The sequence below is a fragment of the Rosa rugosa genome, chromosome 6 (genome assembly GCF_958449725.1).
Source record: "Rosa rugosa chromosome 6, drRosRugo1.1, whole genome shotgun sequence".
NCBI lineage: Eukaryota > Viridiplantae > Streptophyta > Magnoliopsida > Rosales > Rosaceae > Rosa > Rosa rugosa.
In genome coordinates this window covers 8,134,740-8,159,993 of record NC_084825.1, presented here as the reverse complement: position 1 = coordinate 8,159,993, position 25,254 = coordinate 8,134,740, and the positions used below count along the sequence as shown (strand labels likewise).

The following is a 25,254-nucleotide window of genomic DNA, read 5'->3' as shown; positions in this document are numbered from 1 at the left end:
ATTATTGGGATAATACAGGATTCTATTCCTATTAGTGACAATTGCGAGCAACAAGAAGTCAATGAATATGAAGTTCCAATGCTTGATTTTGCAACTCAAGTAAGAAATTATTTCTAATCACAACTAATATTGGCAGTTCGCTCTTTTTGGATTTCATTTTTTTTTCCCATCTTGTTAAAGTGGGATATACTAATGGAATAATATTTTATGATATATTTTTTCATAGGAATCCAATCTTAGCGCTGGTACCCAAGTATCAATTTATGGTACAAGTGTAACTTTGCAAAATGGCTTTTCTTTCACTCAAATGCTCCAGGTAAATTGCCTAATTTAGTTAGTATTAATTATTTTTAATCTATTTCAATCACTTAGATATTTTGAACTATATTTTGTAGGAAATTTCAATGAATCATGCTAATTCTTCACAAAGTAATGAAGAAGGCAAAAAGCAGCTGGGAAGTTGAAGATATGCAGAAAATTACTTTTTTTATTTGTTGAATTGTGTTAGTGCCATTTATATTGCATAGACACTGGGACAGTTTTGTAGTTTGATAAGAAGTTTCAGACCATGACACTCTTTCATTGGATATGAAATGATAATATTGATGGCTTATTTAAGCTTCAAAGAATTATCTTGGCTTAAATGTTCAGAAGCTTTTCCAGATATCCAGCTTTTCCATAATTTTCTTCCTTAAGGATATCGGTCATCATTGTTTACTACTGATTAGCTTGCAGATATACTCTTAGCTATGGTTGATTTCCTTACAATTTCATTTGATGATGCTAACCAAAAGATCAGTGCATCTGCAGAACAAATGATGGTGTATCCAAGCAGACATACTGAAATTTATTTATAATGCTTCCAAAACCTTCCAGTGTGCTTATAAACTCAATCTTACTAAACCAGAACAAAATTTTAAAACTTAATAAATTGTAAGCTTCTTATTCGACAATTCGCACACACGTGCTTCTGCCAGTCTCATCACATCTATGGTTGCTAGCGTGCCACTTTGGTACATCTCTTGGGCTCCTGCATAATAATACATTCACAAGAAAGTGATTCGAATTTGGTTCAAGTCTATGAAAACAAAAGGGTGTTGGTGAATAATGAAAAAATTGTAGTCTACTACCATCCATCAGTGAAAAAATGGCCGGTATAAGGGCTCAGAATAATGATTACCTTTAAGATATGCTATTGTTGCTGTTGGGTTTCTAGAGCGAAATTCAGGGCCAGTAATGAGACCTGGGCAGATTCTAGTAAGCTTTAACCCAGTTTCTTTGGCTAATGCCCATGCAGCTTTCTCTGCTCTAAGCTTTCCCAAAGCATACAGCAGTTGCCATATTTCAAACCCGATTTAAAAGTACTGATAATATGCTAATGAACAAACAATTGTTGCTTAGTTTTTGGGTTTTGTGTATGCAGAGCGACTCATTGCTCCAGCAGTCATGGTTAATAAAATCATGATCAAACTTCTTTCTTTACTGAGAGCATTTAAATTCCAAGTTTCCAACTCTAGAGAGCATCAAAATTAAAAGATCGTTTAAAAGAAACACAAGAATCATAACTAATCAAGCTAATAGATAGTAATCTAAACATTGGAACATATGATCATACAAACAACTGACCAAAAAAATAAAAAAGAAGATGAAATTGATCATACAAACAACTGACCCAAAAAATAAAAAAGAAGAAGATGAAATTGTCAGCTGTCGAAGCTAATAGGTTCTAGAGTAAACTATCATGTACTATATGTATAATAAACTGAGATGGAATTGTCGAACATTCGAACAAGAAGAGTCATAATTGATCAAGCTAATAGAATATGATATATGATAATCGACTGACCAACAAAAAAGAAGAAGGAGATGATCGACCGAACATAAGAACAAGAAAAATCAAAAATGATTAAACATATAAAACGTAAACCAAATTCAAAGGCTAAAGAAAAGAAACAGAAACCCCAAATAAAAATTACCTCAGTCCAATTAGCGCAATCTGTTCTTCATCCTTGTCAGAGATGCACTAGGCCAATAACCTTAATATACAACACTTTTTACACAACGAAAAAAAAAAATTCGTTGTGTGATGTGGGAAAGTGAATCACACAACATGTTTACTAAACTTACGTTGTATAAGGTGGTTAAAATTCTGAATTTTTTTTTAGAAGGTCATTGCACAACGGTTACAAGAATAATCTGTTGTGTGAATCAAAAAAAAAATGCGGCGGATTTCCCTCCTAGATGGACTCAAATTTGGCTCCAAATTGTACCCTAGATGCCACTAAATTGTACAACAGTTTAGTTACTTGTGTTGTAGGAGTGTACTTGCAAATTATCATACAATGGTTTTTAATGTGCCGTTGTGCAAGTGAGTGGCAAAATTTGGAGAAGTCTCCAAAATGGCATTCATTCTCTCCCCAAAACGAGTAAATTTGGCTTCAATGGTTTGTTATGCTTGCAAGTTCCTACAACACAAGGAATTATTTCTGTTGTGTGATTGAGAAATGTCTAATCTCAGCGCCAAAACTGAAATTTTGATTGCACAGGCGGGAAATTTCCATCTTTGTTCCCTCAGCTTTGCTACACTTCATACAACATATATAACTCTATATGTTGTCTGAGTAATTAAAAAAAAATAAAAAAAATTAATGCGAGGTGCCTTTATACACACTACTAGAAAAATGCCCTTAGACATCATCACTATTAAATCGGTCGGAATTGCACGCGATGTAAAAAAAGGATCTAACATCGGTTCATCAAATAATCGATTTCTATTGTCATTATAAACATCGGTTATCAAATTAGCCGATGTGTAAAGTTTCGTTCGAAACTTTTGAAAAAACGCGGAGGGACCAAGTTAAAACATTTTAGAGACGCGGGGACCAAATTTTCGTTCCCTCTAGCACTTAGTACTTTTCAGACAAAAAACTCTCCAACCCTAGCTAATTATAACGACTCCCACCTTGACTTCGCGCAGCTCTTTCATCTTGCCCGACCTCACTCTCCCCGACCTCACTCTCCCCGACCTCGTTCTACGACCTGAGCCCGTTCTCGGACCCGACCTCGAGATCCTTCAACGACCAGAGCCGCCTCAAGCTCCTTCACCGACCCAAAGTAGCCTCGACTTCCTTCTTCGACCTGACCACTAATTCATTCTCCGATCTGAACTCGTCATTGTCCGGCCTGAGCTCGTCGCTCTCCGACCTGAGCCGGCTCGAGGTACTTCTCCGACCGCCACCATCGTAGGTTCGCTCTCTCTCTTCTCTTCCCCACCAATGCTGATTTTGTGGCTGGTTTTGATCTAAAGTTTCAGTCTTTTTTGTTTAATTCTTGTGTATTTGAGTTGGGTTTGCTTTCGAATGGCTTAAAGCTCTGATCTTTTGAGCTGGTACATGTCGATTCTATTTGATTTTTGAAAATTTTAGTTTTTGGTTTCGTCTCACGAACTTGGGTTTTCTATTGAAACTGTGGTGCTTAGATTGCTGTGGTGCTTAGATTGCTTGGTTTGGTCTCATGAATTTGGGTTTCTGTTGAAACTATGAACTATGGTGCTTAGATTGCTTGGTTTGGTCTCATGAATTTGGGTTTTCTGTCGAAACTATGGTGCTTAGATTCGTTAATTTGGTCTCATGAATTTGGGTTATGTTGGAACTATGGTGCTTAGATTAATCTCAGTTAATCCGTTTTTTATTCTTTGCTTTTTCCAGATCGACATCATAAAATGTCTTTGATTGTTCAATTTTTGTGGTTTTCTTTGTACTTGTTTCATTATCCAAGCTACTATCCTTATCCGTCGCTTGTGTGGATGTTAAGCTAGTTATCTTGCTTACACATGTTATTTTGATTTCAGGATCCAGCTATTGTCGTCTTCAATAAACCCCCTGGATTGCCTGTTCAGGTAGCTACTGATACTTAATTGATGAATTTGTTGTACTTTTGGTTTCTTGGTAGCTTTATTTGATTCGGGTGTTGAAATATATGGTGTTTGTACAGGGTGGTATTGGAATCAAAAGGAGTTTAGATGAACTGGCTGCCACTTGTTTAAGTTACAGCTTTTCAGAACCCCCTCGTCTGGTGAGTTTGTGTAACTTCTAACTTAAGCAGGAGCAGGATTCATTATCTATAGCTGCAAGACTATAATCTAGAGTGCAAATGGAAATGAAAGAGGCATATTCATCGCATGTCTATTACACTATTTCAATTATGGCTCTATTGAAGAGTTCTAGCTAAATCATTGATTAACACCTTTTTCTGTTTGTTTGTTTGTTCTTTTTTTCTTTCTTTTTTCAAATTTTGAATTTTCAACAAGGCTGTGCAAGTTGTTAGCTATATTCATTCATCAGCCGAGGTTACAATTTCAGACCCACCTTTGTTGGATAAAAAGTTGTGTCATTATAGTCTAGAAAGAATGCAACAGAAGGAATGGATATCATTTCTTATTTTGTTAGTGTCAGAGTTTTGATGTCTTGAACAAACAGGGACCTTTCCATGTCCTTTTTGACTGTTTTTTGTGTTTTTTTTGGAAGACCAATTACCTGCATTCACAATATCAAAGTTTTTAACTTTTAATTTCTAGTTATCTTTTCCCAGTTATCAAAACAATTTCCTTTTCTTTCTCTGATGTATATTTTTTGTTACACTGGATGGGATGAAACCCTTCATTATCCTAATCCACTTTGTGCACCGTCCATCATCATTTGAGCTTAAGGGCTTTACATTCTCCATATTGAAAAATATGAGACATGGGTACTAAAAACCTTTTTTTTTTTTTTTCTTTCACCTGGTTTCGTCCCTAGGCACATTCTCTGTTTTAAATAGTGGATCGAAGGGCTTGTATTCTGAGTCACAATTAAATGTGGCCACTATATGTTAATATAACCTCACCGCTGTTGTAATATTTTGGTTCTATAATGATGAATATTATATGAAGACAAATTCTTTATGTTGCAGTCTCTGGAAGTTGTGTGTTTGTTGCTGCATTCTTTTTCGTCGGGAGATAAACTATTAAACTACTCTCTGATCTATGCATTTGTTTTTATGCAGCTCAAAGAGAGAAGATAAGTGAAGCTAATCAAGGTATGCTTTGGATCTACATATATATGTGATTAATCTGGAGGTTGCTTGGGCTCCATTTTGTTTAAGGAAAAGAGACTTTGTGTGGGACACTAATTTTATACTTTTTGTTCTTTTGGAAAGTCTCTTTTGATATTGAAATGTTGACGTGTTGTTGTGGAGGAACAAAAAGATATCAGCAAGTGTTTTAACTGCTGCAACTTTTGTTTGGGTGTTCTTTGAATGGCTGAATTATCATTTCTTGACTCTTGTGGGTTTTGCTTTGGTTCTAGGTATGCTTGCTCAATTTCTCTGGTCAAATTTTTGGGGATTCGTTTGGAGGTGATTCCAAATGCTCAGTTTGAGACTTATTCGTCAACGTTGCCATCTCAATTGGTGAAATTAATAGAGGGCTGGAGCTTATTCAGGATGTTATTGCTTGTGGAGGAAATCTGAAGCAATTTCTTGTGGTATGTTGAACAATTACTTTTTCTCCTTTCTATAGAAATGTGCATATTTTATATGTACAGGTGTTCATTTTATATGTACAGATGTGTTCTAAGTTGAGGAAATATCATGGAAGATTTCCATGTCAGTTGGTAGATTAGATATGAATGATTAATATCTCGAAGATTGTAATGAACTCTAGAGACATCTTCCCAGGTTGCTGCAAGCTTGTGGGCTGATTAACTCTGATTAATTAAACATTCATACTTGGAAGACCACGGACCAAAATCTTACTTCTTTTGCTTTCTTATGTCGGCAACTCTTCAAAATTTCTTGCAACAAAATTGGTTCAGAACTTGTTGCATCCTCTTGGAATAAATTTAAATTGGCTTTTCAATATATGCCTTGGATGATGCTGCACTTCAACACACCCTTTGTCAAATGGTGTGTCAAATTTCTTTATGCACTTGATTAAAGTTTCAAGATGGTGTGACTTTCAACTTCTTTTTTGGTTCTGCATTTCATTTGCATCATGACACATTGCACCCAAGAAATTTACTTGTCATTCTTTTAGACCGTCTCTTTATCTTGGAGTTGGCTGCTACCCAGTTGTATTTAATCTTGACAAACTTGTTTGCTTTGCAGGCTCCAAACAAGGACAGCAGCTGCAGTGTCAGAAAATGCCATAGTTCTGAGTTTTAAATCGAGGGTGAGTCCCCTGTTTATTTCTTTTAGTTTCTTTGCACTGGTTGTGCTTTTCTTTTCTTTTTTCTTTTTTTGAATTGGTACTCTGTCAACTCCCCCGGAAACATTTAGTTCACAAAATGCTTTTGATTTGTTTGTGAACGTAACCATACAAAGTACCAAAAGCTGGGGCTGACTGAACTCTCTTGTGCAGGTTTAAAGCAGAACAGCAGCTACAGTCATGTTTATGCCTTCTTTCATTGCTTGGATTATATATAATTGAAATGATGAATAACTGAATCAATGTATCCAAAGATTGATTGGAATACTATTGCAGTTGAGATTATTGATTTGCTGGGTATTTGAAAACAGAGAGATAAAGTCATTTATATGAGATATTGAAAGCTTGGATGAAGTGAAGAAGAGGTTCAAGGAAGAGTAGCTGTTCAGCCTTTATTGATATTGTTCTCAATGTTGTTCTTGTGTTTTAATGTATGAATGATTGAGAAATATTATGTTTATGGTATATTTGATGCTTTAATGTATGGATTGGAGTACTTGAATTGATGAATTGCATTCAGATTTCTTTCTAATATGGATCGATAATATTATTTAGATAACAATGGAGTATTAATTATGCAAAATTCGGATTATTACATAATAATCAAGCAACAATTCACACAACAGACATCTTATAACACACCAAAATTTAGTTGTGTGAAATTAAATCATACAACAGTCATAGTCTAAAAACTGAAGTGGGAGGAGCAATCACACAACAGTAAAATTCAAAGGCATGTTGTCTGACGAGCTTAACCAACAACAGTTTGAAAACAAGTTTTGTTGTCTGAAGCATGCACTTGCCACGCATAGCATGGCTGCGCAGCAGCTCTGCCTCGCATCTGTCGAGGGAAGGCACAACACTTATAACAAAAATATGTTGACTGTTTTTATGTCATACAACGGTGCAGCACTGTTATGTGATTTTTCATCACACAACGCTCCGATACACAACGGAGATCGTCCAAATCACACAACGATTTTGGTCCGTTGTCTGTTAGCTTTTTTGGCCTAGTGATGGTATCCAAAGGCTAAAGAAAAGAAACAGAAACCCCAAATGAAAATTACCTCAATCCTTGTCAGAGATGGTATCCATAGTTGCAACTTCAGTCAGTATGGATTGACTTTTGGTCGCTAGGTTTCAAAACTTCCTCTATTCTTCGTCCTGGCCAAGAGCATGATATGGATTTGGGAACGGCGTTAGCTAACGTCCGTTCCTTAATTGAGTTGGAATTCTGTTTTTATTTTTTATTATTTCTTTTATAAATAGTTAAGCTAGAGTTTTATTTCTTTACTCAAAATATATGTGGCTATTTCTGATTGGTAGGTTGGGAGAGGGGTGAACAAGCAGGTTCACCCGGGGGTGGATCCAAGAATTGTTCCTGTACAAATGAACACCTATTGCCAGCCCCAAAATATAACACATTAAAGATATATTGTACATATGAGAGAATTGAAGCAAAATAAGCTGGTAGATTGATAAAGGGAAAGCTGCAGGAAGCTCACACAGATTGTATCCAAGTACTAGCATGAATCACAATCAAACATGGCTGTGGCACTGGTCTTGCCAGTCTCCAGATATTTTATTTATAGGTACTCACAGGAGAGTACGTAGTAATTAACTGCAGCGCGCGCTCATATATATAGCAGTAATTAAGTTCGTCTTCCATACTTAGGTGCTTAGGTGAGAACAAATATCTTTGGAGAGATCAACTGCGAACTGGAGCAATGTATGAGGGTCTTCCACATCGCCGTGCACCTTCTCATATTCAAATGTCCAGTGCACAGTGCAGCCCTCACCTTTTGGAGAGGCTTGAATGGTGATCTTGAAGCTCTTGTAATGCTCCAGAAGGTCTCCTTCCACCACTTTCAGTGTGATCGAGTTGTTTTCGTCGTCTATGGACTCAAACAACTCCTTGGCAACTTTACTTTTGCCATCTGCAGGAATCAATATGAGCATTATCAGAAGACGAATTCATTTGAACAGACACACACACACACACATGGTAACTATAAAACCCTAAACATTAATATTTACCGTGGACATAGTTCCAGTGGACGATAGAACCCACAGTTCCCCATTCACCTTCATGAAGATTACAGTCCTTAATTTTGTCAGAGCTGATGTTGCTCAGATGGTGTGGTCTTCTGGTGAAGAACTCGTGGAACTTGGCAGCAGAGGCCTTGAGTTCAACATCGGTCTCCACCTTTCCATAATCAGAAGACATTTTTCACAAAATTAACTGAAAAACACAACAATAATTGGAATGTACAGGAGGAAACGTGGTGCAAGTATGTTGTGGAAACTACTTCGGCTGTTACACCCTTATATAGAATAGAAGAGGGGTGAGTAGTATCAGTGGACGAATTCAATCAGATCTGTTCATTTTCTAATATTTGTTCCTCAAATTTCAAACACACAAATCTCGTTTCTATAAAAATTAGTTTTATATTTCTGTGGCCAACTATTTGACTGGTACAAAATAATAAATATTTGAGTAATGCTAAGTCTAGCTATATCCCAACAATAGAGTCCATGAGCAGTTGAGCACCGACAAGGAGTAATCAATAGGTATCCCAAGAATAGAGTCCATGAGCAGTTGACAGGATATGGAGTAGGACATTTGAAACTTGCTGCGGGGGAGAGAGAGCGAGGGGAAGAGAAATCTTGCAACATTTGGGGGCAAAATCATATAATCACTATTTATTAAAGGGTGGTGCTATTCACACACTCATTTTCTCTATTCACACACCCCCTCTATTTTTATATTACTTTAATCCAATTTTTATTTACAAATTATCCTAACTACCCTCTCTTGCAACTATGTTTCTTTTTCTTTTTTCTATTTAGCAAGTCAATCATGAATTAAACATCATTATACAATAAATCAAAAAAAATTTGCTACCAAAATATTATGATTATGTTACGAAGATCTTTTAAGTAACACTAATTTTCAGTAGTAGATATGGTTTCGCTCTCCACATTCTAATCTCAGAACAATGAAAAATCATCTCACAAAGTTAAGTTTACAGCACAAATATTTCAATTGTGTATATTAGAGCATGAATTATCCAAACAGAAAATAACAAAAACCAATTACCAATTCACAACATTGCTTCTTAAAAATAAAAACTAATAAGCAAAAGCAACTAGAAGCATCAAAACCAATCAATCCTCAATACAAAACACAAACCTTTCTTTTCAAAAAAAAAAAACTTGCTGAATTCCCCCCCCCCCGGCCATTCCTCCTCTCAAGAAAAAGTATTTTGAATTCCTCTGTTTCTGCGGGAAAATAAGAGTTTAAGATTTAGGGATAATTGACTTGCCAAATAAAAAAATTAAAAAAATTGCAGAGGAGGGTAGTTAGGGTATTTTGTAAAAAAAATTGATTTCAAGTAATAGATAAATAGCGGAGGTGTGTGAATAGAGAAAAATGGTGTGTGAATAGCACCACCCTTCATTAAATAATAATAAACAGTAATTTGGGGTTTGCATTTTAGTGTAGAGTATAATTCAATAAGGTGATTAATTCACATCTAGTATTATTTTATAGGTTTAGTCTTTAATAATTATAATATTTGTACTCATTTTAGAGCAACGAAATTTGCACTGACCTTCCACAATTCATTTTGCCTTTTCTAAGTCGTGTTATACCCTCTATTGATTATGGAATGTAAATAAAGTGATATCAAATAAATAGGCGAGTAAATGGTGTTGCCTATTTTATTATGATTCATTCTTTTGGATTAGTGCATGCATTCTCTCTCTGGGAGGAAATTACCTGTTTGGGATTCTCTATCCTAATTTTGCCCCACCAATAACATTTTAGAAAATTGTACAGTAGCACCAGATCAAAGATGTAAAAACAGAAAACTCACCTTCAAATAGATTTATACAAATAAGGACAGGAGCCCAGACCTAAAAACTAAATAAAGCATGTCTGACTTCGAATTTTAATACAAAATGACTAAAATGCTCAATTTAATGAAAAATTTACGCACATGGCACTGAGTGAATCAAATACCCAATACCTGGGCCAGTTATCAAATCAGAAACCCCAAAATAGTAGGAGAGAGTATCGTTCCCAAATCTGAAACCCTACAATTTCGAAATGGTATCAAATCAGTAGCAGAAGTCAAATTCGACGAAGAACTAACCCAAGAAATCAAGTCAACATACTCTCCGTCTTGATTTCCAGCAAAACAATCGGAAAGTTTGGTTAGATTTTGAATCTGGTTCATGGTTTTTGCTTCGATTTCATGAAAAATCAGAAGCGACATTTAAAACGATCTCGAAAATGCAGGTTTTCATCTTTGAATCATAGTGAATTCGAAGGTTGGTTGGAGGTGGGTTCTGTGGCGGCCGGAGAACCAGCCGAGGAGGTGGGAGGAGGGGGGTTTCAACAATAAACAAGAAAAAGAATCCTGCTACTACTGCTCCTGCTCTTGCTACTACTATTGCTACTGTTACTGCTCCTGCTACTGCAAATGAAGCTGTTATTGAACCAATGACACATTTCGCAATAAAGAAAAGAAAAAAAGTTTGACGAAGAGCTCTGAGATTTTCTCTCTTAGCAACGTGTAAAAGGAAGATTATTAATTTTCTTTTGAGAAGTAACATAAAGAGATTATTCTCAGAAAAAAAAAAAAGTAACATAAACGGATTATTCTCAAGGAAAAAAAAAAGGTAACATAAAGGGATTATTCAGAAAAGAAAAAAAAAAGTAACATAAAAGGATTATTCTAAAGAAAAAAAGTAGCATAATGGGATTATTCTCAGAAGAAAAAAAAAAAACATAAATGGATTAAAAGTCAAAATAAGTAGTTAAGAGTAAAAGTCAAAAATAACATAATGTTCATAGCTCTGTTGATTTCAAGGTGGTTTATGCTCCCCGTGAAGCCAATAAAGTAGCTCATATCCTAGCCAATAAAGCTCTTTGTAATAGTGTTGACCAAACTTGGTTTGGTACTGCTCCCGAATATATAAGTGATGCCATTCTAAACGAGTGTACTCGTTAATTGTTTCAATAAACCTACTTTTCAAAAAAAAAAAAAAAATAAGTAGTTAAGGATATAAAAGCAAATTAACTCATGACATGTGGCAAGTGGAGATCAGATTGTCCTTATTTGTAAGATTTAATTCTTATAAAGGGATTATAAGTCAAAAGAAGTAGTTAAGAGTAAAAAAGTACATTAACTCATGATATGTGGCAAATGAAGAACACATTGTCCTTATTTGTAAGATTTAGTTATGTTTAATTCAATCTTTAAAAGATGTATTTTAAAGATTTATTTATTAAGTCATCTTTTATCAATAATTTATATGTAATTTATTAAAAAAATTATATATTTATATATATACGCGTCCAAAAAACATAAAAAAGAAAAGGATCCAGATTGTCTCTTTGGTTACTTAGTGATCTTGGTTGTCGTCAGCTTTCAATCACAACTGTCAACACGAAATTCAAAGGCCAATGTTATGACACCTCAGCAAAAGTCATTAAAACCCACTAATTAATAACGCCAACTTTAAGGCAAACGGCGTTTGCTTAACAAAAAAACACAGATTTTGGTGTCTCTTTCTCGTCTTTTTAGTTTTTCTTTAATCTCATCTCTTCCCTCTCTTCCCTGTTTGTTCCTCTGCAACTATATTGGATAAATAGATGGTTATTTGTTCGGGTTTTGTTTTCATCTATACTGCAAGACAAGTTTTTATGCTTTTGTAAATTAAAGAGGGGATTGATAATGATTGTGATTCGGGTTGGGCTGAAAAGATATGAAGAAAAAAAAAGGGAGAACGGTAAGTGGAAGGTAAGTTTATTACAGGAATAAGATCGAGAAAGAGAAAAACAAAGATCGAAGAATGGCGGATAAGATTGAAAACAGAATTGTTACATGGATTGCAAAAATTCTAATATGGAAGAAGGTAGAGAGGAAGAAGGTTGATACAAGAGAAGGATGTACAGTGGAAGAGAAAAGATGAAGGGATATCATCAATCATTATCATTGTGATCATATTGTCGTCCTCATTTGAGACAGACGTGAATATAATAAAGCCCAGCAACATTTTCCCACTTACGTACCCCAACCACTCATTTCCTCAATTATTGGTCAAATTAGATTGATCAAAACTCAGATATATATTGTCCAGAAAATTGTCAAAGATATGATTATGATGCAAATCAGCATCACCATGAAAACTTGCATGAAAGAGGAAAGTTCTTCTTATCCTAAATATATTATATATGCTAGGACGCAGCTTATTCTTTCAAATAGTCTGACCTCCATTAACAGGTGGGTTGTTTCTTTATATGCTAGATAATGCTATGATCAATTATTTGACAATAATAATCATCTCGTGTATCATGTTGTAATTTTTGCATTAGTGATCTACTCATAAAGACCTAAAATTGAAATGTCAAGATGTTGATATAATTATATATAATTGAAAAGTGAGTCCCACAAGAGACCCCTTAAAATGATTAAAAAAAATAAAAAATATCTCTGACTGGAAGGGCCAAAAAAGTGACATACCACTGATCTCAGCACTTGATATTTGTAGTCAATTTTTTTTAATAACCAAAAATTGTATATGATGTTATTCAACCGTCCACTTCTATTAGTATAAGTGCATATCAGTATTTCGAATCCCTCCTTATATTTTAAGTACATGTTGAAGATGTGACTAATTGCCCACCCACCCCAACCACTCATTTTCTCAATTATTGGCACATTTAAATTAATTAGAACTCAAATATATATTATCCAGCAAATTCTGAAAGATATCACCTTGAAAACTTGCACGAAAGAGGAGAGTTCTTTTAGAAGATCTTATCATAATGTCTCCTATTCTGTTGTAATTGAAAACGCAGCAAGATAGTGGACTTCAGCATCTCAAAGCCTAGCTAGCTGGTATATATCGTATCAGCTGGACTGAAAATATCTTATATATTACTCCATATCCAAACATGCCTTCTTCGAAGCAAGTTCTTAATCAAGTGAACTGCAAATCTATATATTTCAGCTGACATTATATCTCATTACTATAGTGGCGATATGTAGGTAAAATATTTATTAACCTAATATCGTCATGCATGATGCAAAGGAGATCCAGGCCAGCACCAAATCCTCTGTCCCCAATTTCTTATCTCCTTCCCTGTCCCTCCATTCATTTGTTTACAACTGTGCATTTCAGTCCAGCTCATCTAACAATCATTTAGCTCCATTAACCACACAAACAAATTTAAAAAAGTCCAAGTGAAAAGAAAAAATAAATAAAAGAAACAGAATGTTTTCCTCCCCAAGCCAAATTCATCAAACTAATTTAGAGAAAACAAGATTAGGAACATTTTGGGGTCGATATGTTTTTATATGGTTTGGTCAGATTGATTTGATTTTGCTGAATATGTTACATGAAAATCTGAGTTCATCTTTGTACCAAGAGAAAAAAAATCTAGGTTCATCTTGAATGGTAATCCTTCAAGCTCAGTATCCATATGCAATTCCCATTAACAACCAACTCCAATCGCCTACTCTATGACTTCAATCAAGTCTAATAATAACCTGATGTCAAGTCTATTGATTCCACATCTCATCTCTTAGATCTTAGGATCTTATTTGATGAATGTTGAAGTTTCCTGAGGATAACTAAGAACGAAGAGAGATGATCAGATGAATAAACAAAACAATTTGAGTTTAAATAAAATTTATTTACTAATGAAGCTTTTGTTTTGTCTATAACGGGGAGGAAATGGTGTTTGAGAGGTTCAAATAGATTGGATAGGTGTCAACAATTTATTAGGAAACAGGTAAGGAGATAAGTAATTAGGTACAGAGGATTTGCTGCCATCGAGGCCGCGTGAGTTGCATTTTGCTTATTTAATTAATTTAAGGGATCGATGGACCCATTTACAAAGTTGTTTGGCTGTCAATTTTCTGTCTCCCCGGCCAAATCCAATCATTTTGATAATTATTATTATCCAGCATTCAATTTTGTTTTTTCCAAAAATTTCATTGAATGTGCATACAATCATCCCAGCAAGTTATAGTGACATTTAACTCAGAACTAATCGGAGTGAACAAGAAGTGCAACTGTAGCCAAATACGTTAAAATGGATGTAGAACCCGAAATGTTCTTAAAATCAATCTGGTTGAACTTCAACTATTTAGAGATACATGAAAGAGATAAAGCTTAAGCTATTAACCAAGAGACTAGCTAGCTAGTAGATTTTACAAAAAGAATTACAGCTCGTCATTCAAATTAATAATTAACTAACAAAACCTTTAAAAACAAGTAATGAATGAGTCCCAACTGTATATATATACCGCTCATAAACATCCATTTAGATGCATTCACTCTTTGCTTTTTAATTATAATGGTAAACAGATCAAAAGTCCTTGGACACTGGTTGTTTGTTTTTGACGGAAAAAAAAGTAGCTAGGTTTCAGGGTTCATTGGTTCGAGACATTTCTATAGGGCAGGTAAGAGCAACTCCAATAGCTTCCATATATTTAGATTTTTCTCTATTTTAGGGAAAATGAGTCTCTTTTGCTCCAAACAAATTCCCTATAACTATCCCTATTTTAAGGATAGTGAGGAAAGAAAAAATAAAATTATCTAAATTTACAATAATCTCTAAAATTTTAAAGAAGAATTGTGGAGATTTTAGAGATTGCCTTAAAGACTTAAAGTAGGGAATCTGTTGGAGTTGGAGAATAAAATTTGTTATAAAAATTGTTAAAGTTTTGATTTTGGGTGATTCTATTCAGACCTCCCAATTTGCTATTTGGACCTCCTTCATTTTTTGCACAATTTTAAAACCAATTTTACCCCTTTAAAAATATATATATAAAAAAATAATAAAAAAAACCTGCATCTATATCGTGGGAGCTGCAACTCCCCTCTTACATCTTGCAGTTCTCTCTCCAATTCTATCCCTATCCACAAAATTTAGAAAGTTAAAATTCAAACTTTGAAATAACTACTCCATCTTATTTATTTGAAATCACCATCTAATCAAAGATTAAGAAGAGGAAGAAACATGTTTTGATCAAAACTAGAAAACAGAAAAAGAAAATGTATCATATGATCTAAGCAGTAGACATCTCTCTTTCTCTCCAACTCTCTATATATTGTAATCCTCTCTCTATTCTCCTTTCCCTCTTCCTCACTAGTCCTTCATGTCTTTCTTCTCATACCCTCTCTCTCTTCTTGTACCCATCTCCTAATTGGTTGTCACTAGCTCCAGGAGCTTGAGACGTCTTCATTGTTTCATCTCAAGTTTATTATTAGATTCTATAAATTATAGATTAGATGATATTTGAAATCTTTGAATTTAAATTTATGCAATTTCAATGTCAATATATCTTTGAAATCAGAAAACAAAAATAGGGTCAAGACTTACTTTCACTGACTTTTCTCTCAACCCAAAAAGGATTGACCAAGATTCATCAAACCTAGTTGGGCAATCAAGAATTATAAGGTTCTTTAAATTGCTCCAATGGAAATCCAACCTCAACTGCATCAAGTAATGCCAAATTATTTGAAGAATACAAAATGGGGTTTGAAATTGAGAGTTCAAATTAGTCGATTGTAATCTTAAAAGAAATTTTTTTTTTTTTTGGGTGTGCTCCCAGTTGATCATGAAAGCTAACTGGAGTTTGGAGGTGCAAAATTTTTTTTTTTCTTTTATTATTAGAACATCGCATATATAACAGAGGTGTAAATAGATAAAAATAGGGGTAAATCAGGAAGTTCAGTGGCAAAAAAAATGAAGAGAGGTCCAAATAGTAAATTGGGAACTTGGGAGGTCTGAATAGACCCACCCTTTGATTTTTGCTTCTCTATATATAAAAAAATTATAGAGAAATTATTGGAGTTGCTCTATATCATTAAAAAAGAGGTCAAAGAAAAAAACAGTGAAAATAGAATTATTGATAATGTGATTTATTCTTAATATAATTCATGCCCTCTTCTATATAAGTGTATGGTAATGAGAAGTTTTCTTCAACAATATTATCAGTACTACTGCACTTGCTTGTTCCTATAACTTGCTATTTGATTGTTTCTTTCAGTTCCAAAGCGGGTTTTTAGTGAAAATGGCTTTGACTGGTAAGATAGAGACGGATGTAGAAATCAAGGCTTCTGCTGCACAGTTCCACGAAATGTTCACCCACAAACCACACCACATTTCCAATATCAGCTCCAACCACATTCAAGGCGTTGACTTACATGAAGGTGACTGGGGAACAGTCGGTGCTATCGTCTACTGGAATTACTTCCATGGTAAGTGTCTGCCCTATCTTATAGCTAGCTTCTTCAAATATGAATCAATCTTTGACCATTTCATTATATATATGATTATGCAGATGGGAAAGCAAGAGTTGCCAAGGAAAGAATTGAGGCCATAGACGCGGAAAAAAACTTGGTGACTTTCAGAGTAATTGAGGGAGACCTTATGGAGCATTACAAGAGCTTCTTGTTCACCATTCAAGCCTCTCCGAAAGGCGAGGGCTGCTCCGTGCACTGGACTCTGGAATATGAGAAGCATCACGGTGATATTACCGACCCGCATACGCTGCTCCAGATTGCAGTCGAGGTTTCTAACGACATCGATGCTCACCTTACTGCCCAAGCATAGTAACACATGAACAAAGCACAACGCTTATATATATATATATATATATATATATATATATATATATATATATATATATATCTTATATAATTAAGCCAATTCTTTAGAGAATGGTTAAATTTTTGAACTACCATATATGCCCTCACATAATAAATATTAATAAATAAATTATTTCTATATGAGGATAAGATAGTCAATACACTATATCATATTTAAAAAATTTGCAATACCTCCCATGAAAAAAGGAGAAGCTTCCCTAAAATTAAGAGAGAAACACTTTTTTAATTTAAAAAAGTAAAAAAATAAAAGTCAATTGACATGTGCGGAGCACATGTTAAGGGGCTAGTATATATATATATATATATATATCTTTATGCGCATGTGCTGCAGTATTTGAATCGGTTGTGTATGAAATAAGAGATTTGATACGGCGACTGTCATCGTATCAATCAGCTGGTTTGTGAAGCAATATTTAATCATGTGTGTAATCGTGTGGGCAACTTAGACGGTTGTTAAATCATGTTTGTGATTGTGAATCAATGAAACATATATTCTACTCAGTGTAACACAATTCGGTACCTTCAGTTTGATCCATTGGGTACTTTTAGTACAAGTGTAAGATAATTACTTGCTACGTACTCATCAGTGCATTGAGGCACCAATGGAAGAGAATATACTGTAAAAACATTGGTACTCAAGTAATCCTCCTCGAGATTATAGTAATCAAGAGAACTTACATTCATGATACATGGCACTTAAGTTTTAAGATCGAGTCCTTTTTGGTGCTTTTCTGGAAATCAAAATCAACTTTGTGGAACTGGCCCATGAAGAATTTTCCAATTATCCGAGGATAACGAAGCCAATTCGTAAGCTGACTTTTCCAAAATAGAGAATTAAGCGATATTAGCATCTCGTTAGTTGCAAAATCATGCGCACAATCTACCAGATCAGAAATTTTGTCATCGCCAGTCAATAGCGACAGGATCATTGCCGTCGCAAAAGTGTAAATTATTAATAACTAAAAAAATTGGATTCAACATGGTGACAGGAATACCAAATTTTTCCACATTACTACAATGGTGAGAAGAAGAAGAAATAAAGTGGATGGTCTTTTTGCCGAAGATGGTACTTGGAGTGAGAACCCTGCAGTGATGAAGAATATTGCTAAATCCTTTTTTCAAAATCTCTTTACTGTTGAAGAAGTTCCAGACCTGCTTTTTACCATTCCTAATCTCTTCCCTACCGTGGAATTAAATAACATCAAAGAGTTAGCTGCTCCTGTTTGCTATCAGGAAATAAGGTCTGCTTTATTTTCAATCGGTGGTATGAAAGCTCCTGGGTTTGATGGGTTCCCCGCTTTATTCTTTCAAAATCATTGGGAGCTCTGCAAAGTGGAAGTTATAAAAATTGTTACTAATGCGTTTATTGAGGGCAGAATTCCTGAGGGTTTAAATCATACACTGATTACTTTCGTTCCAAAAGTTCAAGGACCTAAACATATGCATCTCTTTAGCCCAATTAGTCTTTGTTGTACAGTGTACAAGATCATTACCAAGATTATTGTTTCTAGAATCCGGCCTTTCCTAAAGAAGTGGATAAGTCCGAATCAAGTGAGTTTTGTTCCTGGTAGGCATATTTCAGACAATGTTATGGTTACGCAGGAGATTCTTCACAAGTGCAGGTATGCCAAGGGGAAAAAAGGCTTTCTAGTGTGGAAAATTGATTTGTCTAAAGCTTATGATAAGTTGAATTGGAGCTTCATTAACCAGGTTCTCTATGAACTTCAGATTCCTAATCAATTGACTAAACTTATAATGCATTGTATCACTTCTCCTAGTTTTCAAGTGATTCTCAATGGTGATTTATCTGATAAATTTTCGGCTGGTAGGGGAGTTAGGCAAGGTGACCCTCTATCTCCTTACATATTTGTTCTCTGTATGGAAAAGTTATCGCATTTGATTCATTCTGCTACTGAGGTTGGACAATGGAAGCCAATTCAATCTTCGCAATCTAGACCTCTTGTTTCCCATCTTTTCTTTGCAGATGACATAATTCTCTTTGCAGAAGCTTTCACTACTCAGGCAAAAGTTCTCAAGAAATGCATGGACTTATTTTGCAGCCTCTCTGGACAAACGGTTAATTTTGAGAAATCAAAAATTTATGTTTCTCCTAATGTCAGAAATAATCTTGCTAAATCCATTCTAGAGTTACGAAGCACACTTATTCTGAAATGGTCGACAAGGTTCATAGTAGGCTTGCTGGTTGGAAATGCAAAACTCTTAGCATGGCTGGTAGACTCACTTTAATTAGTTCTGTGACTGCTTCTATTCCCATTTACACCATGCAGACAACCAAAATCCCTATTTCTACCTGTGATAGTTTGGATAAATTGAACAGAGATTTTCTTTGGGGTGACTGTGATGGCAGGAAGACGGTACACTTGGTGAATTGGGATAATGTTTGTATGCCTAAAATTAGGGGTGGCTTAGGCATTAAGAAGACTGCTGAGATGAACCAAGCACTGCTAGCAAAAGTTAGTTGGAGACTTCTTCAAAAGGATGAAGGATTATGGTGTGATATATATAAAGCTAAGTACTTAAAGCATGATGATCTGCTAAGCAATAACTATAAACACCCTGCCAATTGTTCTGCTACTTGGCGCAGTATTTGCTCTGGAGCTGATCTCTTATGAAAAGGGGTTACTTGGAGAATTGGGGACGGAGGGACTGCATATTTCTGGACTGATCATTGGTCTGAATGTGGAGTTTTATCTGATCTCGCAGTTGATCCTTCTATGGTTGACCCTAGTTTGCTTGTTCAAGATTTCTGGGAGGGAAAGGATTGGGATATTACCATGCTTTTCGCTTGCTTGCCTCCTGAAATTGCGGCTAAAATCATATCTATTCCCATTGATAACTTTGGTGGTAAGCCCGATAAAATAATATGGAAGCACACATCTGATGGAAAATTTACTGTGAAGAGTGCTTTTAGCAGCATTGGTGATCATTATCAACCTGGTGATGGTATATGGAAGTGTATCTGGAGCTTAAATATACATCCAAAATTGAAGATTTTTGCTTGGTTACTGGCCAAGAAAAGATTGCTTACCAATGCGCATCGTGCTCATAGACATCTCACATTCTCACTAATGACCCAAGTTGTATTCACTGCCCTGGTGAGTCTAAGACTCTTCTTCACTTATTTAAAATCTGTCCTAAAGCTTCTACTATATGGAATGAGATTGGTATGCCTGTCACTATGGCTAGAGCCTTTAGACTGGACTGGGATGATTGGATTGCAGCAAATTTGTTGCAGAAGAATTGCACATTCCTTGGTTTTCAATGGTCTCAGCTCTTCATTTATATTTGCTGGTTTATTTGGAAATGGCGCAATAAAAGCATCTTTGATACTAATTTTCAGAAACCTCACAACGCTGCTTCTGTAATAATTCATTACATTAGTGAATGGGCTAATGGTAACATGAAACCCAGAGGCAACTCTATTATGAGAACTGAAATGCTAAGCTGGCTGAAACCCTCTCCTGGTCATTTCAAATTGAATGTTGATGGTTCTAGAACCCATAGTGGGTTGATTGGTGCTGGAGGAGTTATAAGAGACAATGATGGAAACTGGACCTATGGCTTTATGAGAAATCTGGGCAATGGTGAAGTGCTTAAAGCTGAGGCATGGGGTTTAATGACTGGTTTATCCATTGCCAGGGAGTTGGGTATTACACATATTGAAGTTGAAACTGACTCAGCTGTTCTTATGCAGCTCATGATGCATTGTGATATTGATCTTCATCCTTTGGGAACCTTATTATCCAACTGTCAAACTATGCTCAATTCCTTTGAATTTCATTCCATACAACACATTCATCGGGAGCGAAATATGGTAGCTGATGGATTAGCTAAAAGAAGTACTGATCAAGAGCTTGGATTATGCAGGTGTTCTTCAGCTCCTTCCTTTATTTGTCAAGCCATGCTTGATGACATTGATGGCTTTGCTAGGCCTAGACTGTTCAGATCAGTTGAGGCTTTTTAGCTGTTAGTTTTTTTTTTTTTTTTTTTTTTCTTGTTTTGGGTCTTGACCCCCATTGTACCAAAAAAAAAAAAATTGGCATAGAAAATGCATGCCAATTTTTTTTTTTTTTAAATGGCCAAAGGAAGCTATACAAAAGGAAAAGTTAAATTACTTTTAACACTAATCTCATACATTTTAACCAAAGTGTAAAATACAAGAAATTCACAAAACTGAAATACATAAAGCTGGTGTTCCAGTATGCAAAGTAAATTAAGCTTATTTTCCTCTATCTTCATGAGATCCTGGAGATAAGGCATAAATCCCAATTATAGCATCTCTACTCAGTTACAAGATGAAAGCATTATCGATCCCCTGAAAAAGAGTTTGAAAAATTATTGTACTGGTGAGGCAATTATTGATTACAGCCCATAATATCTATTGGCAGGCAATGATATTTGTGGCCTTAAATCTTATGTGTCATGTCATGTAAGTAAATACAAATTTTATTTTCAATTTCGCATAATATACCTTGCCACATCATATGATTACAACACTAACTTTACCCTTTTATATTTCCTTTTAGATGTTAGAGGGTGAATTAGTTACATTAATGAATTTAATTAGGTGACAAAAAAAAGATCAGCTATTAATTATGTATTAATTTAAGAGATATGTCTACAAATTCTTTTACTAATATTTTTCTTCATTTAATTAAATTCTTTCCTATATTTTTTTTTTCCAAATAGCATTAATATATTGAGTTAGGTGTCAAGTAATAGGCATTAACTTTTCTTTCCAAATATTGATTAATTTCATCCAAAAAATAGCATTAATAAATTGAATTTGAAAAATACGTGTGTCTGTTAAAGGAAAAACACATTATGTGTCTTCGTCAAAGTGATTGACGGAGAGGGAATCAAGTAATTAGCAATCACCATCAATCAGCATGGATCAAGGACCAATCAGTAGTTTATGTTATCATTGTAATTGATATTTCCGTTGTAATTCTCTCCCTATATAAAGGGGCTATGAATGAAATGAGTAGACCAATTCCAATTGTCATTTTACTTTAACACGTTATCAACACGCTCAGAGCAAATAGCCAAAAAAAAAACCTAGAAAAAAACTTGTTCTTCTTCTGTGCCGCCACCAATTCTAAAAAAAAAAAAAAATTCTTTCTCCTTTGACTTGGCCTAGCCCTGCACGCCGGAGCCCTTGCTGCCCAGCCTCGATCTGCCCTACACCAGCGCCCAGTTCTTTCCCCGTCCACCTCACCGGCGTTCCCCTCACCGGCCAAACCGGCCGCAAGTCACCCAGACCCGTCGGACCCTATCACTGCGCCAGAACCGATCGTTCCTGTTCGTCGCGCCCCCGCGCCTACGCAGCCCGCCCAGATCAGCTTCTTCACTCAGGCGTCGCTGCCCATCCCTTGCTGCCCACCCTGCAGCCCAATCGCCTCCACCCTGCATCCCAGCAACCTTGCAGCAACCCGCCTGCAGCAGATCCCAACGCAGCACCGGCTCACCCTGCATTGCCCCGCCCCCCCCCCCTGCGCGCAGCATCCCCGCGACTGCCCTGCACAGTCGCATAGCCATCCGCAAACCAGTAGCAGATGCGAAGAAGACGAGAAAAAGAAAAAAAAGAAAGAAAAGAAAAAGAGAAGGGACCCGGCCCAGAAAAAAAGAAAACAAAAGGCCCAGAGAAAAAAAACAAAAACAGAAAGAAAAAAGAAACTCGGCCCAAAGTAAAGGGGCCAGCCCAATGAGCAGACCCGGCCCAGATGAAAAAAAGAAAAAAACAAAAGCAGGCCTCACTGGTGACGCAGCCCAGCAAGAAGAAAAAGAGAAGGGAAGAAAAAAAACTCTGGCCCACTGCTGAAAAAAAAAAAAAAAACATCGCTACGCACGCCTGCATCAACACGCGCGTGCGCTAGGATCGTTTTGTTCTCTCGAAATCAAGTATGTTTTCTTTATTTTGTTTTTATGATTTTAATCAAGCATTTGAATTTTATTTATGTTTTCTATTTTTAAGCATGCTTTATACCTTATTGTTTATGCCTTTATTATATTTTGTTATTGAGCATGTTTATTTAGATAATTTTGATCATTTCAAGCATGCCTTGTTATTTATGTTTTATATGATTATCTTTAAGCATGATTTATAATTATGTTTAAGCATGCTTTATATTTTATTGCTTACGTTTTTATTATGAAATTTTAAGCATGTTTCGTGATTTTTATTTTACGCGCGATATATTATTGCTATCATTATGTGTAACATATATTTTGTTGTATATTTGTGCAATTTGAGCATGCCATGTAATTTATTTTTATATATGCTATGTTTTATTCTTTATTATGTGCTATGATTATTACTTATTTAGAATGCTATACAAAAAGAATTGCGTTTTGCCATGATCATGAAAATTCATGCGCATTAAAACACATAATTACCGTGATAAAGTATTTTCACATAGCATCGAAAAAAATGTGACCATTACAAATCTTGGTCTTGAAATCTAATTCATATGTTTGGAAAATAATTCACGTGGATGTCTTTATGACTGCGTAATTTATATATTCCCTCTTGTTTTATGTAGATGGCTGATCCAACTCGACCTGAATTTGACATTTTGGACTCAGACGAACTTGAGTACCACCGTTGGGTTTCCAATGTAGAAACTGCCTTTGTGTCAAAAGACTACACCGCCACCATTACCGACCCCAAAGATGATGAACTATCTAATAAGGTGAAAGCAAATGCCTTAATGTTTCTGAGGCGACATATTGATCCTAGCCTACGCTGGGAGTACCTTCAGTTGAAGACACCCAAAGAACTGTGGGATGCCCTTAACGAACGTTTTGGGAACATTCATGACACCTTGCTCCCAGAACTGGCCGTTCAGTGGAATGGAATCCACTTGCTTGACTACAAAAGGGTCAATGCCTTCAACAAGGACATGTTGCGCCTAAAGGCATGTCGCAATTTCTGTGGAAGGGAAATCACAGAAGATGATATGATCTACAAGACTCTTTCCACCTTTCCTACTTCAGCGCTTATACTAGCGAACCAGTATAGGCTGGAGTATGACAACAAAAGAATCACAACCTTCAATAAGCTGATCAGCCTACTGCAAGTGGCTGAGAGACATAATGAGGTTCTCTTGAACAACAATGACAGGAGCACTGGGACAAAGAAAATTCCAGAGGCTAATTATGGAAAAATGAAAGATGGAAAGAACTCCAATGCAAAGGGTTTAGACGTGCTGATCCCTACCCACGTGGCAACAATGCACCACATGGAAATGGACATGGGGATCGTGGAAAAGATGCAAAAGGCACCTAAGAACCCTTCAGTTAAACATGATAGAGTTGGCAATGAACCATGCTATAGGTGTGGAGTCATTGGGCATTGGTACCAGAACTGCCAAGCAAGCAACATAGTTGCAGCCACTTACAAGAGGTATAGGGAGTCTAAAGAACAAGAAACTCACTATATGGAAGAAGAAGGCCATGACCTAGATGTCAACCTCACAATTGCAGACCTCAATGGCAACAAGGAACTTGCTCAGTCAATGGATGCACTAGATTTTGACTGACCTGCTTTATCTATTTATTTTCCAAAGATAGATGTGAAGGCATAATGCCTCATTTTTAATTAGACTATTACTTGGTCTTAAAGTTTATTTCAATAATGGTTTGATGAATTAGATTTATGAACAAAGACCTTGATTTGATTATCGTTGGCTTATTAATAAATTTTGAATTTTATTATGAAGCACTGAATTTATTCAAATTTATTTACTACACACATTTACATGGTTCGAAATTGCACTATAAAGATGTAAAGCAATACATCTAGAAAAAGAAAAAATTATTTGGATGAAAAGATTATCAATCTACATAAATACAAATACTCTAAAGAATATGAGATACGCTCTGTATGCACCAAGAGCTAATCGAACCTTGTTAAGTATCAAAGATATTCGTGCCAACGGTTATCATGTAAAAACACACTGTGAGAATGAAACTGAATACTTTTATATTACATCTAATGAATGTGGAAGGAAACGCATTTTAGAGAAACTCATGAGTCAATCTAGTGGACTGTACCTCACTACGATTCGGATCATTGAATCCTAGATTGTCACCCATAATGAAATGTGGGACACTGACTCATACAGGCTTTGGCATGACCGCCTAGGGCACCCCGGTCGTGACATGATGATCCGCATTTTAAAAAAACTCATATGGACATCCCTTCTTTCGAGTGAAACATAAAATGGGACAAAAATCCGTCACACTGCAAGGTGTCGGTCCTAGTACTGCTCAAATACAGTCATTGCCTTCTG

At 35.7% G+C, this 25,254-nt stretch overlaps 3 protein-coding genes and 2 long non-coding RNA genes across 5 annotated transcripts; 4 read left to right on the top strand and 1 right to left on the bottom strand.

Moving 5' to 3' along the window:
- Nucleotides 1-15: 15 nt before the first annotated feature.
- Nucleotides 16-534, top strand: LOC133715314 (uncharacterized). The gene is made up of 3 exons (XR_009849034.1): nucleotides 16-99; nucleotides 227-316; nucleotides 396-534. It is a non-coding gene; the product is annotated as an uncharacterized LOC133715314 (long non-coding RNA).
- A 3,310-nt stretch (nucleotides 535-3,844) lies between these two features.
- Nucleotides 3,845-6,728, top strand: LOC133713706 (uncharacterized). Its single transcript, XR_009848207.1, has 6 exons — nucleotides 3,845-3,898; nucleotides 3,994-4,074; nucleotides 5,044-5,076; nucleotides 5,346-5,522; nucleotides 6,145-6,208; nucleotides 6,398-6,728. It is a non-coding gene; the product is annotated as an uncharacterized LOC133713706 (long non-coding RNA).
- Nucleotides 6,729-7,696: 968 nt separating this feature from the next.
- Nucleotides 7,697-8,598, bottom strand: LOC133715787 (MLP-like protein 31). The gene is made up of 2 exons (XM_062142432.1): nucleotides 8,282-8,598; nucleotides 7,697-8,181 (listed from the first exon to the last, which is right to left on the bottom strand). The coding sequence occupies exons 1-2, from the start codon at nucleotides 8,469-8,471 to the stop codon at nucleotides 7,916-7,918; spliced, it is 456 nt and encodes a 151-aa protein (XP_061998416.1). The 5' UTR covers nucleotides 8,472-8,598; the 3' UTR covers nucleotides 7,697-7,915.
- A 7,654-nt stretch (nucleotides 8,599-16,252) lies between these two features.
- LOC133717450 (MLP-like protein 34) lies at nucleotides 16,253-16,955 on the top strand. The gene is made up of 2 exons (XM_062144165.1): nucleotides 16,253-16,528; nucleotides 16,612-16,955. The coding sequence occupies exons 1-2, from the start codon at nucleotides 16,342-16,344 to the stop codon at nucleotides 16,881-16,883; spliced, it is 459 nt and encodes a 152-aa protein (XP_062000149.1). The 5' UTR covers nucleotides 16,253-16,341; the 3' UTR covers nucleotides 16,884-16,955.
- Nucleotides 16,956-17,956: 1,001 nt separating this feature from the next.
- Nucleotides 17,957-20,924, top strand: LOC133716160 (uncharacterized). Its single transcript, XM_062142887.1, has 4 exons — nucleotides 17,957-19,171; nucleotides 19,228-19,543; nucleotides 19,664-19,903; nucleotides 20,101-20,924. The coding sequence occupies exons 1-4, from the start codon at nucleotides 17,957-17,959 to the stop codon at nucleotides 20,922-20,924; spliced, it is 2,595 nt and encodes an 864-aa protein (XP_061998871.1).
- Nucleotides 20,925-25,254: the final 4,330 nt, after the last annotated feature.